Source organism: Nerophis lumbriciformis, linkage group LG24 (genome assembly GCF_033978685.3).
Source record: "Nerophis lumbriciformis linkage group LG24, RoL_Nlum_v2.1, whole genome shotgun sequence".
Classification (NCBI taxonomy): Eukaryota; Metazoa; Chordata; class Actinopteri; order Syngnathiformes; family Syngnathidae; genus Nerophis; species Nerophis lumbriciformis.
The window spans coordinates 605076-617500 of NC_084571.2; the positions used below are offsets into that span (position 1 = coordinate 605076).

General features: G+C 37.5%; 1 protein-coding gene across 1 annotated transcript in view; it reads left to right on the forward strand.

Annotated features, from left to right (window-relative positions):
* Positions 1-8619, forward strand: part of svilc (supervillin c) — a 54079-nt gene extending 45460 nt beyond the window's left edge. Inside the window, exons 27-33 of the mRNA XM_061982290.1 lie at positions 805-1024; positions 1138-1274; positions 3959-4114; positions 4181-4315; positions 4375-4478; positions 4703-4858; positions 7960-8619. Of these exons, the coding sequence (XP_061838274.1) occupies positions 805-1024; positions 1138-1274; positions 3959-4114; positions 4181-4315; positions 4375-4478; positions 4703-4858; positions 7960-8061 (1010 nt within the window). The 3' untranslated portion in view covers positions 8062-8619. The remainder of the gene's footprint in view (positions 1-804; positions 1025-1137; positions 1275-3958; positions 4115-4180; positions 4316-4374; positions 4479-4702; positions 4859-7959) is intronic.
* The last annotated feature ends 3806 nt before the right edge of the window (positions 8620-12425 follow it).

The following is a 12425-nucleotide window of genomic DNA, read 5'->3' on the forward strand; positions in this document are numbered from 1 at the left end:
AACGATATTCCTAGCACACGTCGAAGCAAATGTCCCACAAACTGCGAGAGCCAAAATGCTTGCCCTCTTCATTCTTTATTTTCTACACGCAATAATTCCTTTCAGAAAATGTTGACTTTGATTGCACAAAATCCTTGAAATTGCTACAACTGCGGCAGGACTGAGATCTACGAGAATTATAAACACTGCAGCACGTGTGACGTCATGTCTGCATGCGGGCCAGTTTGCGTTCACATTAGACATTGCAGTTTTTTCATATATGAGTGACCACACAAAAAGATCGTCCATCCATCCATTTTCTACCGCTTTTTCCCTTTGGGGTCGCGGGGCGCTGGAGCCTATCTCAGCTACAATCGGGCGGAAGGCAGTGTACACCCTGGACAAGTCGCCACCTCATCGCAGGGCCAACACAGATAGACAGACAACATTCACACTCACATCCACACACTAGGGCCAATTTAGTGTTGCCAATCAACTTATCCCCAGGTGCATGTCTTTGGAAGTATTAGACATAAAAAATCTGAATTGAACATCCCAGTCTGCAGTGTGAACGTAGCCTAAGACACTAACCCTCATCACCACTATGGCGGAAAATAATAAAAGTTTCTTCCAAGTTACTGTTATCCCATCTTTTATCAATCGCCACAACATGTATTAGGAAATAAGTCAAATACTTTACTGTTTAAAACATTAATTTAGGCCAAACAAATTTAGAGTATGATTTAACAAATATATAGCTACTAATGTCCATTGTTGTCTGTAAATCACATTGTTTAAAGTGAGGCTGTGTGTCTTAATTTGCAGCAGAACATGTGGAGTCGTGGCGCATGTTCAGCGTTCAAGGGGCGCTACCAGACGAGGGCTCGTTGCTCGAGGTGGAGTGCTGCTGTGCGGCCCTGCGCTCCAGGGGCTCTCTGGTCTTGGTCAACAGCCAGCAACGGGCGCTCTACCTCTGGACTGGCTGTAAAGCTCTCGCTAGCTGTAGGGAGGTCGCCAAGAGAGCCGTGGAACGCCTGGCTCAAGCGTGAGTGTCATGTTCTCTTTGTTAGTTATAGTCCGCTCGCATTGGGGCGTGTGACGTGTAGTTCTTGCATGCAGTGGATGATAAGTTGGCTGTGACGTGTCTTTGTGCTGCAGGTGTCCACCAGAACTGGGTTTCAGTAGTCAAAGCAGCCCAGTGAAGATACAGGAAATAGAGGAAGGCTCGGAGCCTGCGGAGTTCTGGGCGGCGCTGGTACACATGGACAGGAAGGCCTATGACTGCATGCTGCAAGGTACATAACTAATTTAATGTATTATTACAACAATAATATACTGTATCATATTGGTACATCACTATACTATCTCAACAATAACATACTGTATCATATTGGTACATCACTATATTATCACAACAATAACATAATGTAGCATATTGGTACATCATATTATGACAATAACATAATGTGTCATATTGGTACATCACTATATAATCACAACAATAACATAATGTAGCATATTGGTAGATTTAATATAATAATTTTCACAACAATAGCCAACTGTATCATTTTGGTACATGATATTATCACAACAGTGACATACTGTATCATATTGGTACATCATTATTATCACAACAATAACATACTGTATTATGTTGGTACATCATTATATTATCACAACAATAACATACCGTATCAAATTGGTACATCACTATATTATGACAACAATAACATACGGTGTAATATTGGTACATCATTATATTATCACAACAATAACATACTGTATTATATTGGTACATCACTATATTATCACAACAATAGCATACTGTATCATATTGGTACATCACTATAGTAATACAATAAAATACTGTATCATATTGGTGCATCGCTATATTATCACAATAACATACTGTACTGTATCACATTGGTACATCATTATTTTATCACAACAATAACATACTGTATTATATTGGTACATCCCTCTACTATCACAACAACTTGCTGTATTGTATTGGCACATCATATTATCACAACAATAACATACTGCATCATAATGGTACATCACTATATAATCACAACAATAACAATGTAGCATATTAGTAGATTTAATATAATAATTTTCACAACAATAACCATTCATATCATTTTGGTACATATTATCACAACAGTGACATACTGTATCATATTGGTACATCATTATTATCACAACAATAACATACTGTATCATGTTGGTACATCACTATATTATGACAACAATAACATACGGTGTAATATTGGTACATCATTATATTATCACAACAATAACATACTGTATCATTTTGGTACATCACTATAGTAATACAATAAAATGTATCATATTGGTGCATCTCTATATTATCACAATAACACTGTACTGTATCACATTGGTACATCATATTATCACAACAATAACATACTGCATCATATTGGTACATCACGATATAATCACAACAATAACAATGTAGCATATTGGTAGATTTAATATAATAATTTTCACAACAATAACCATATCATTTTGGTACATAATATTATCACAACAGTGACATACTGTATCATATTGGTACATCATTATTATCACAACAATAACATACTGTATCATGTTGGTACATCACTATATTATGACAACAATAACATACGGTGTAATATTGGTACATCATTATATTATCACAACAATAACATACTGTATTATATTGGTACATCACTATATTATCACAAATAGCATACTGTGTCATATTGTTACATCACTATAGTAATACAATAAAATACTGTATCATATTGGTGCATCTCTATATTATCACAATAACATACTGTACTGTATCACATTGGTACATCATTATTTTATCACAACAATAACATACTGTATTATATTGGTACATCCCTCTATTATCACAACAACATGCTGTATCGTATTGGCACATCATATTATCACAACAATAACATACTGTATCATATTGGTACATCACTATATTATCACAATAATAAGACACAGTATATTGGTACATTATTAAATCACTATATTATCACTGTAATAACATACTGTTTATCATGTATGTACATAATTATCACTATATTATCAAAACAATAAGACACAGTATATCATGTTTGTACATTACTAAACTATATTATCACTATAATAATATACTGTTTATTATGTAAGATTGAATTGAATTGAAGTATTTATTTCAAACCTGCACAGTACAACAACACATTTGTTTTACATCTTGGCAGAGACATTTGTGAAAGGCTTGAAAAGGGGTTGGATGAAGCAGATGCTTATAATATCCCAACCCCTCACTCATTCCACATTTAACATAAACAATATAATACAAGAACAATACCATACAAACAAAAACAAGAAAAACTCCTGTACACTAACAATACAATAGTACCACTGTTAGTATGAGACAAGACAAGACGAGACAAAACACACACACACACACACACACACACAGGCCCAAACACTCTGTGACCATACACCTCTCTCCCATCGCTCTGTGCTGAGGGCATCACTCTCTTTCCTCCTCGTACTTCTTCAGCACTTCTTTTTTAAACAGTCTTTTAAATTGAATCTTTTTGGAACACGTTTTTAACTCGTCCCCTAAGTTGTTCCACAGAGTGACTCCACACACTGAAATGCACATTGATTTTTAAAGTTGTTCTAAATTTAGGCAAATATAATTTGTTGTTTCCTCTTAGACTGTAACTATGGTGAGCATCTCTATCCTGGAATAGGTTCTGTATATTGGATGGTAGAGAGTTTTGGGATGCCCTAAACATAATTTGAGCAGTTTTAAAGTTGATCACATTGTGCAGTTTAAGTTGCTTTAACTCCATGAATTAGAGTTAAAGCACATTACTAAACTACTATATTATCCCTATAATAACATACTGTATACCATTTTAGTAAGTCAGTGAATGTGCAGGTCATGCACTTGTTTCTTTCCTGACTTCCTGCCAATCAGATCCAGGTAAATATAACTTCACTCCGCGCCTCTTCCACCTGAGCGCCTCCTCTGGAGGATTCCTGGCCGAAGAGCTGCACAGTCCGTCGCGTCTGCCCGGTCTCGTCATGGCCATGCCCTTCGTCCAGGAGACCCTATATGCGGCGCCCCCGCCTGGTGAGCGCACAGCAATGCACAGAAACACTTTTTGCTCCCCCCTACTCAAACCTAAACCCTCCACAGCTCTGTTTCTGCTCGACAACGGCATGGAGGTCTATCTGTGGCAAAGAACGCACCCCGTGCAGGAGCAGGGGCGGGCAGACAGCTGGCACAGCGAGAAGAAGTGCGCCATGGAGACTGCGCTGCAGTACTGCAAAGGTAAAGCGGTGTAACAAAGAAGGTTGAGGACGAGCTAAAAGTGTCTCTCCGTGTCACAGAAGTCAACCCCAGACGCCCTCCACTGGCGTACCTCATTCTGGAGGGCGAGGAACCTTTGACCTTCACTAATGTGTTCCCTCGCTGGGAGAGGACCGTCGCACAGGTGTGAACTGGAGCTCTAATATGCGCTATATTATGTCACACACGCACTGAAGTTACGCACTAATATGTGCGTATAGAGAAAGTGTTAGCATGACCGCACATATCTTTGACAATTTCATTTTCTGCCAGCTAAGTCGTCATTTAAATGCAGAAACCTGTCCAGTCAATAGCGGCTGTCAAGGCCACGCACCCCTCAAACTAACCTATTAGTGGACATTTGTCCAGGGCAGCGCCAGACGCTCCAAGCTCACCCTGGTGCAGGACGCCCTGGCCCAGCTGGCGAGCACACAGTTTCCTCTGCAGCGGCTGCTGCAAAGACCCCTACCGGATGGAGTAGACCCCCGACAGCTGGAGGTCTACCTGTCGGACCAGGACTTCAAGGTAGAACATACCTCCATTTTTAAAAACAGTGGAACCTCGATGAAAAGTGTTCGTAAATCGAAAAGTTTGTATAATGAAGCAAATTTCTCCATTATAAACAATGTAAATATGAATAATAGGTTGCTGCTTGGACAAAAGTCCATATTTTACTGAAGGTGTGCTTGCTCCTGATGGGTGCTGGTTAGCGCCTTGCATGGCAGCTCCCTCCATCAGTGTGTGAATGTGTGTGTGAATGGGTAAATGTGGAAGTAGTGTCAAAGCGCTTTGAGTACCTTGAAGGTAGAAAAGCGCTATACAAGTACAACCCATTTATCATTTATATTTATTACATTTTGAACACAATATAAAGTGGTGATAGTGGTAAAGGAGGTGATGGATCAACTATTACTTTATCAACAAGCTAAAACAGCAACAACGACAAGCTAAAATGCGCTGCACTGCCAACACACACACACAAATCCCTTTGGTGCCCTCACAAACTATCAGAAAATACAAAAATCCTTAACTCTAACGACCATATTGCTACAATAATAAACATTTCAAAACGTACAATCCACTTACAGTTCAGTAACATCCACAAAGGAGCAGTTGGCGAGAGAAGAGGGGGGATGAAAGAAGCGTTTGTAGACAGAGGCATATTTGGCACCATGTAAAAGTTCCTAATTCGGAAATTTCACAGATTTCGGGGTTTATAAATCGAGGTTCCGATGTACTTCAATGCACTAGTGATAAGAGCACATTTCTCTTATGATCTGTAAGTTGAAAATATCTTCAACCCCTTTTTTTTAACTATTTTTAACAATAATAATCTCAAGGTGGTTTTTAACCAAGTTTCTTTGACAGGTAGCTTGTGCACCTGCAGAGTTTGAGACTCAAAAAATATTAGCAAAAACTTTGCTTTTTAAATTTTTTAAATTTTTATTTATTTTAATAACAATCGACCACAATAGCATAAAGACTTTGTAAATAAAGTGGGGTGTCCAGATAAAACATTTCACTACTGATACTGATTGAATGCGATATCAGCAAGAATCATACATACTTTTATTTTGATATAATTTTTTAATATAAAAAATTGTCAAACAGAGAACATTGGTAGGTATTAAAAACACTAAACCTATTTATTATTAACTGTTTGTAATGGACTTACGCTGTCTTTAAGTTGAAGTAGAGTGGTAATCGCTTTTTTGGTGATACCTATTGGCCACAATAATTGATGAAGTTAAGCTCATGATGCAGTAAGTTGAATGATACGGACACGTTTGTTACTGCATACTTTCCTATACGCTTCTGCCTTGGAGACTTTGTATGTGTAAGTAATATGGAACTATAATTAATTGATACTTGTTTATATTGACAAATGTGCTGTTTTACACTGCAATACTGTTCAATTATTATTACCTATGTCTAGCTTGTGTGCTATTGTGTGCTTAGCTGTTGTGTTGCTGCTAGCTCCTATATGCATGTTTAACTTTTGTAAATGACTTGACTAAAAAAGAAGAAATGATGTGTTTATAGGAGGACATTTAGATGTTAACTGGCTGTCCAGCTTTGTACAACACTCTGCAGGTCTGCTTGTATCGAAGATTTTATATGTAAGCCCATATCATCCGATACTTGTTTTTTGCTGATCTTGACCCGTTATTTGATATCATTACAGATCAGGACACCCCTAGAATCAAGTACAGTTTGATTATTAAAAGTGATATAGAGCAGTGGTTCTCAACCTTTTTTTTACCTCAGGGCCCACCTTTTCTACTACAGAGGGGCCCGGGGCCCACTGAATTAGTAATCTTACTTTTATTTTTTAATCATATTCATTTAATATATCTAACCTACTTAAAGTTTAACAGAGTAAAACTTTTCAAATGGTATGAAATAATGTGTTAAATCACAAAGATGATTATTTATCCAACACACAGGTTTAGGTCAGGCTGATTACAATAATAAATACTAATCAAATATACTGCAAAAGAAGAGACTCATGAAAACTGATGGAAAATACATTTGACATGCAATTAAACAGTGCTAAAATAGATACATTCTAACTAATTAATTATAAATAATAATATTTTATTTCTTAAATAAACTGTCAATAAAATTAAAGTGCAAATGAAAATACAGCTTCACCACTTTAGTCATCATTTTTGCACTGAAGAAACTTCTCAATGATTTAAGCTCCAGACTTCTTCTGTTTGTTTGATATTGTCATTACTGCCACAAGTGGTGGAAAAGTGTATTACAACGGAGTACCACTACGGCCCATACATCTGAGAAACAGAAATTTTCTGGTGGCCTGGCCCTATGGTTAACAAACACTGAAATAGAAGACATGGGCAGGTATATCTAATTAAATTACCTATATATATGCAAACCACTTTAACCCTTGTGTAATGTTCATATTGTTGTTACTCAGCCAGCGTTTGTGGGTCTGATGGACCCGTTGCATTTTGTGGCTTTTAATGTCACACAATCAAACACTTTTATGTTAAAATACTGAACAGATGTTTACCTTATCCCAATAAACATCTGTTCAGTATTGCGAGGCATTAAAAGCCACAAAATGCAGCGGGTCCATCAGACCCACAAACGCCGGCTGAGTAACAACAAAATGAACGTTGCACGGAAAATTTCTCTGACAGTTTCTGCATCCCACGGGGATTCTTCTTTTGTGTTTCTGCACCTGCGGTTCGCACACAAGGTTGCAACATTGTTTGTCAACACTATCTGCTCTCATTTTCTCGCACATTTGACCCTCTGATGTTCTGTGTACCTACACTCTGTCCTCCTCCTGTCTAGGCCTGCTGCTGCTGCTGTGTGTGTGTGTGTGGTACACAGAACATCAATTTCCACACTTCTATTAGCCCCGGGTCCAGTGGACCCGGACATCTTATATGTAATAGAAATGTGTAGGGGGGGTGTATGGTGTGTGGTCCTTAAATATGTATTCTGATGTATGTTCTTCACAGAAAATGAGCCAAAGTCAGTAAATCTCAGTTTGAAAAATTAATTAATTGTATCATTTTTCTTTGAATGAAAAATGAAAACGACCCGAACACCACACAAATGGTTTGATATCATATTTATTGTGATTGTTTCAGACTATTTTGAAGATGAAGCGAGAGGACTTTGCCTGCCTACCCAGCTGGCAGCAAGCTGACCTGAAGAGAAACAAAGGACTGCTTTGCCAAACAGACAAGTAATGCGTACATGACAAAAAAAAAATTCAAGTATAGTTCAACTTTATTTATGTAATTCATGGACTTTTTAAAGGCACACAGACAGTAGAAGACATATTTCCTATCAGTGACTCTCTACAAATAACAGGTAGACCATGGAAATAAGTCAGTGAAGTACTTTGTGGTGCATGGGTGCTTGGAAAAAATGGAATAAACAATAAACATAAGAAAAAAAAAGGTGACCAGATGACTCTTTACGTCTTTAGAGACGCATTCAGACTATGCTTGATTGAGGCGAGGCTGGCGGCCGTGTTGGATGGCATGTGTTCCTCGTCAGGACAACATGCTTGGTAGGGCATTGAATTTATTGCATGTGGACTGTTAGGGTTGTCCTAGACCAGGGGTCTGCAACCTGGGGCTCTTTTATCCCTCTGTTGTGGCTCCTGCTAGTTTATTCTGTAGTCACTACGCTGTCCCTTGAGGCACCGTTATGGCTCTTTCAAAGTTCTGCAGCAGCCATCCAATTCTAGCGGCAGTGTTTTCTGGTGAGAAACCATGACACTTGTCATGATTTAGCTTGTTAGCTTCCTTTGTTGCTAATAAACAACGGTCACTAGAGAGGGATTGAGTTTTATTGGAACTGGTGTGTTACAATACTTTTACAAAGGTGGGCTGTATGGCGGAATCGCATCAACACGGGACAAGTACTAGAAGCTAACCAATTACAGCCTTTGCCGTGTCGCTGCTGACCAAAGGTTAGACTTTTTTTTAGGCGTACGCCATGCTACTCAAGAAGATTTGGAGGGGCAAGACACAGCTCCTCGCTTAGACACGTTGTAGATAAAATAGAGCAACGAGAAACATGGAGAAAAAAGATGTGTGACAACCAGTGTTAGGCATAATGCCGTTACATAATGATAGGGTTACTAACACACACCCCTTTAACTACTATGGGGGAATAATGAACAACAATTCAATGAAGTGATAATCATGTAATCCCACAATACCCTGTTTTGTGGACGAGGAGAGAAGCAGCCACCAAAGCACATTCAATTCCTGTATGAACAATAATTACCGTATTTTTCGGACTATAAGTCGCAGTTTTTTTCATAGTTTGGCCGGGAGTGCGGCTTGTACTCAGGAGCGACTTATGTGTGAAATTATTAACACATTACTGTAAAATATCAAATAATATTATTGATGTCATTCACGTAAGAGACTAGACGTATAAGATTTCATGGGATTTAGCGATTAGGAGTGACAGATTGTATAGCATGTTCTATATGTTATAGTTATTTGAATGACTCTTACCATAATATGTTACGTTAACATACCAGTTGGTTATTTATGCCTCATATAGCGTACACTTATTCAGCCTGTTGGTCACTATTCTTTATTTATTTTAAATTGCCTTTCAAATGTCTATTCTTGGTGTTGGGTTTTATCAAATAAATTCCCCCCAAAAATGCGACTTATACTCCAGTGCGACTTATATATGTTTTTTTCCTTCTTTATTGTGCATTTTCGGCAGGTGCGACTTATACTCCGAAAAATACGGTACTTACTTATTTTTTTAAGTAATTTGCCTAACACTGGTGACAACACAACAGATCATAAAGAAAAAATCCAGCAAACTTGAATCTTGACTAACTGTGAGGGATAAACTAGGAAAGAAACTAGTTACAAAAAACCGTGCAAAATACGAGGTCGGGGGAGAACAAGGCAGGTACGGAACGTGACAATATACGTTTTGATGGAACTGTATATGTTGCAGTAACTTCAATATATTAAGCAAATCGTTTTGTGGCTCCAAATGGATTTTGATTTGGTGGAAACGGGCCCAAATGGCTCTTTTGATGCAAAAGGTTGCCGACCCTTGTCCTAGACCAGGGGTGTCCAAACTTTCTACACAGGGCCGCTCGCTGAAAAATCGAAGCATGTGGAGGAAGTTTAGATATTTTCCATTTTAATACCAACGCAATATAGATATTTTTTTTCAATTCTTATGGCTTCTCTCAAATTTGGTGAATGTTTAAGGGGACCCAAAATGGACATTGTCATAAAAGTTAAATATGTTTTTTTTTTTTTACCTTCAACGCATAAATCTCTAAAACCAACTTCAGATTTATCCATCATATTAAAGTTTTTTTTTTCAATGTTTTGTCAGAGAAAGCCCTTTTTTGTTAATGGCAAAATTCAACTACGATTCCTGGGGTGACTATCCGATTCAGAATTGATTCTCGATTCAACACAATTGTCGCAATGTAGTATTTGATATAGTATTTAAAATGAGACTTTCTTTAGAAAACAGGTTACAGTTTAGAATTGCTTCTTTTTAATGTTCCTGAGGGAACTCTCCTGAAGGAATCAATAAAGTACTATCTATCTTCTGGTTGCAAGGAGATGGCCTAAAAAAAGTATTTTTAAAAATGTATTCTCATCAATAAAATGTTTTAACATTTTTTTAATCGAATTTGGAAAATTATGATGGAAGACTAATAATGTGAATCTATTTTTTTGTGCACCCCTAATATTTTCACCCCAAATTAAAAGGGAAATATGTGAGGTGAAGTTATCAGACACTTAAATAGGTCAATAATTCATAACATTGATTTTGATTTATTATTTTTTGAGAAATGACAAAACACACTAAAATGTCTTGGGGATCCAAAAAGGGCCCACTTATAAAAGTGTTAAAAATAAGTCATATATCATTTAATTTTTTTAAATGCAATGTTTAATTTGAGTTGAACTTTTAGATTATACATTTGTATTATTATGTTTTATGCCCTTTTTTGTCAAAGAAAACCTTTGGTTTTATACGGCAAAAAATATGCAATATTTTCCCCAAAAATATTTCAGAGTGGATTATTTAAATTCATTATAGGCCAATAATTCTTAACCATTATTATTTTTTGAGCAATGCCAGCTTGTGTTATTAGAGTCAACATTGCAACTTTTTATCTTTGCATTTCACCTGTTTGCTATTTTATTCCACTTTTTATGATTTTTTTTGTTTTATTTTGTAATAGTATTTTAGCATGTGCCGCAGGCCGTTAAAATATTAGCTGCGAGCCGCAAATAGCCTCCGGGCCACATTTTGGACAGCCTCGTCCTAGAAGATGAGCGGGCTTCATCAGTTCATGTTCAGAGACTAGATAGGACGGCTCCAGTCTGTCCAAGACAATCTGAAGAGTCCAGTTGCGACCGATGGGAAGCCCTAAGGATACAAAGACCTGACGGAAGGATGTCACAGGCAAACCACACGCTCCACTTAGCAATTGTTCTAGCAAAAGTCAACATTGCTTGTTTTTTTCACCTTAAATGCCAACCGTAAAGAAGAGGAATGAAAGTGAAAGGAAAGTTTTTCTGAAGTCACACTGACCCTCACTCACAAAATGTACGCCAGGTTCTGCTGGTCCACTAAGTTGCAGAACATCTACTGGCTGATGTTTTTTTCCTGAAAGGATTATTTTTTTTACTAAGCCTTCATGTGATTTGGCTTTGAGCTCAGCTCCACTGAGAGAGCCCATTTGAGGAGGACATTTCCAACTTATCACTTAAAGAGGAACTGCACTCTTTTTTTGGAATGTTGTCTATCATTCACAATCCTTATGTAAGACAAGAACACGTATGTTTTTCTTTTTTTATGCATTCTAGTTAGTAAAATATGGCAAGTACGAGGTGGCTAACAATGCACCAAATGGGAGTACACTCTTCCGTACTCTAAAAAAGAAAACAGTCTAAAACCGCCAACAATACTTCATTTACATGTTGTGATCTGGATATTGAGCAAGTATTAGCGATATTTATATTAACTAACGCAGAGGAGCTACTTTTTAGCGGCAACTAGCTTGTGCAGCTACAGCATTGACATACTGCGCTGCTGCTGCATTGCCTCTGAGTTGGTGAAGTTAATTATAGATTATAAATCATGCCTCTCACCTGGATAGTAGAAAGTTGTGACCATAAACCGAGAAGTTGGTCAACTTTCACATACCCATGGCGAGAAAGGACTCAAAAAGACGCTAGCTTGCTCCCATTATAATTAATTCTTCATCTAAACGGAAAGATACAAACATTCCTTTAGTCAACATCCCAGTGAGAGCCGACATTGTACAGTAAGTGACTGGTTTATGTTGGTAGTTAAGTGTTTCACGAAAGCTGCATCTGTTTATCACACAGCTTTTATAACTTGTAGATCATCCTCTCTATATTCAGCCTCAAAAATATAAGGTTCTGAGCATCATTTGTCCCAAAGTAGCCTTTGTCTCTTGAAGTCTGCCATGAATAGTAGTGTTGTTGATGAAGGAATAATCAAACGTTGTAATGGAGTGAAATCAATATGCCGCTGTATGCTAAAAATGAATAAAGTATTTAAATTAGAG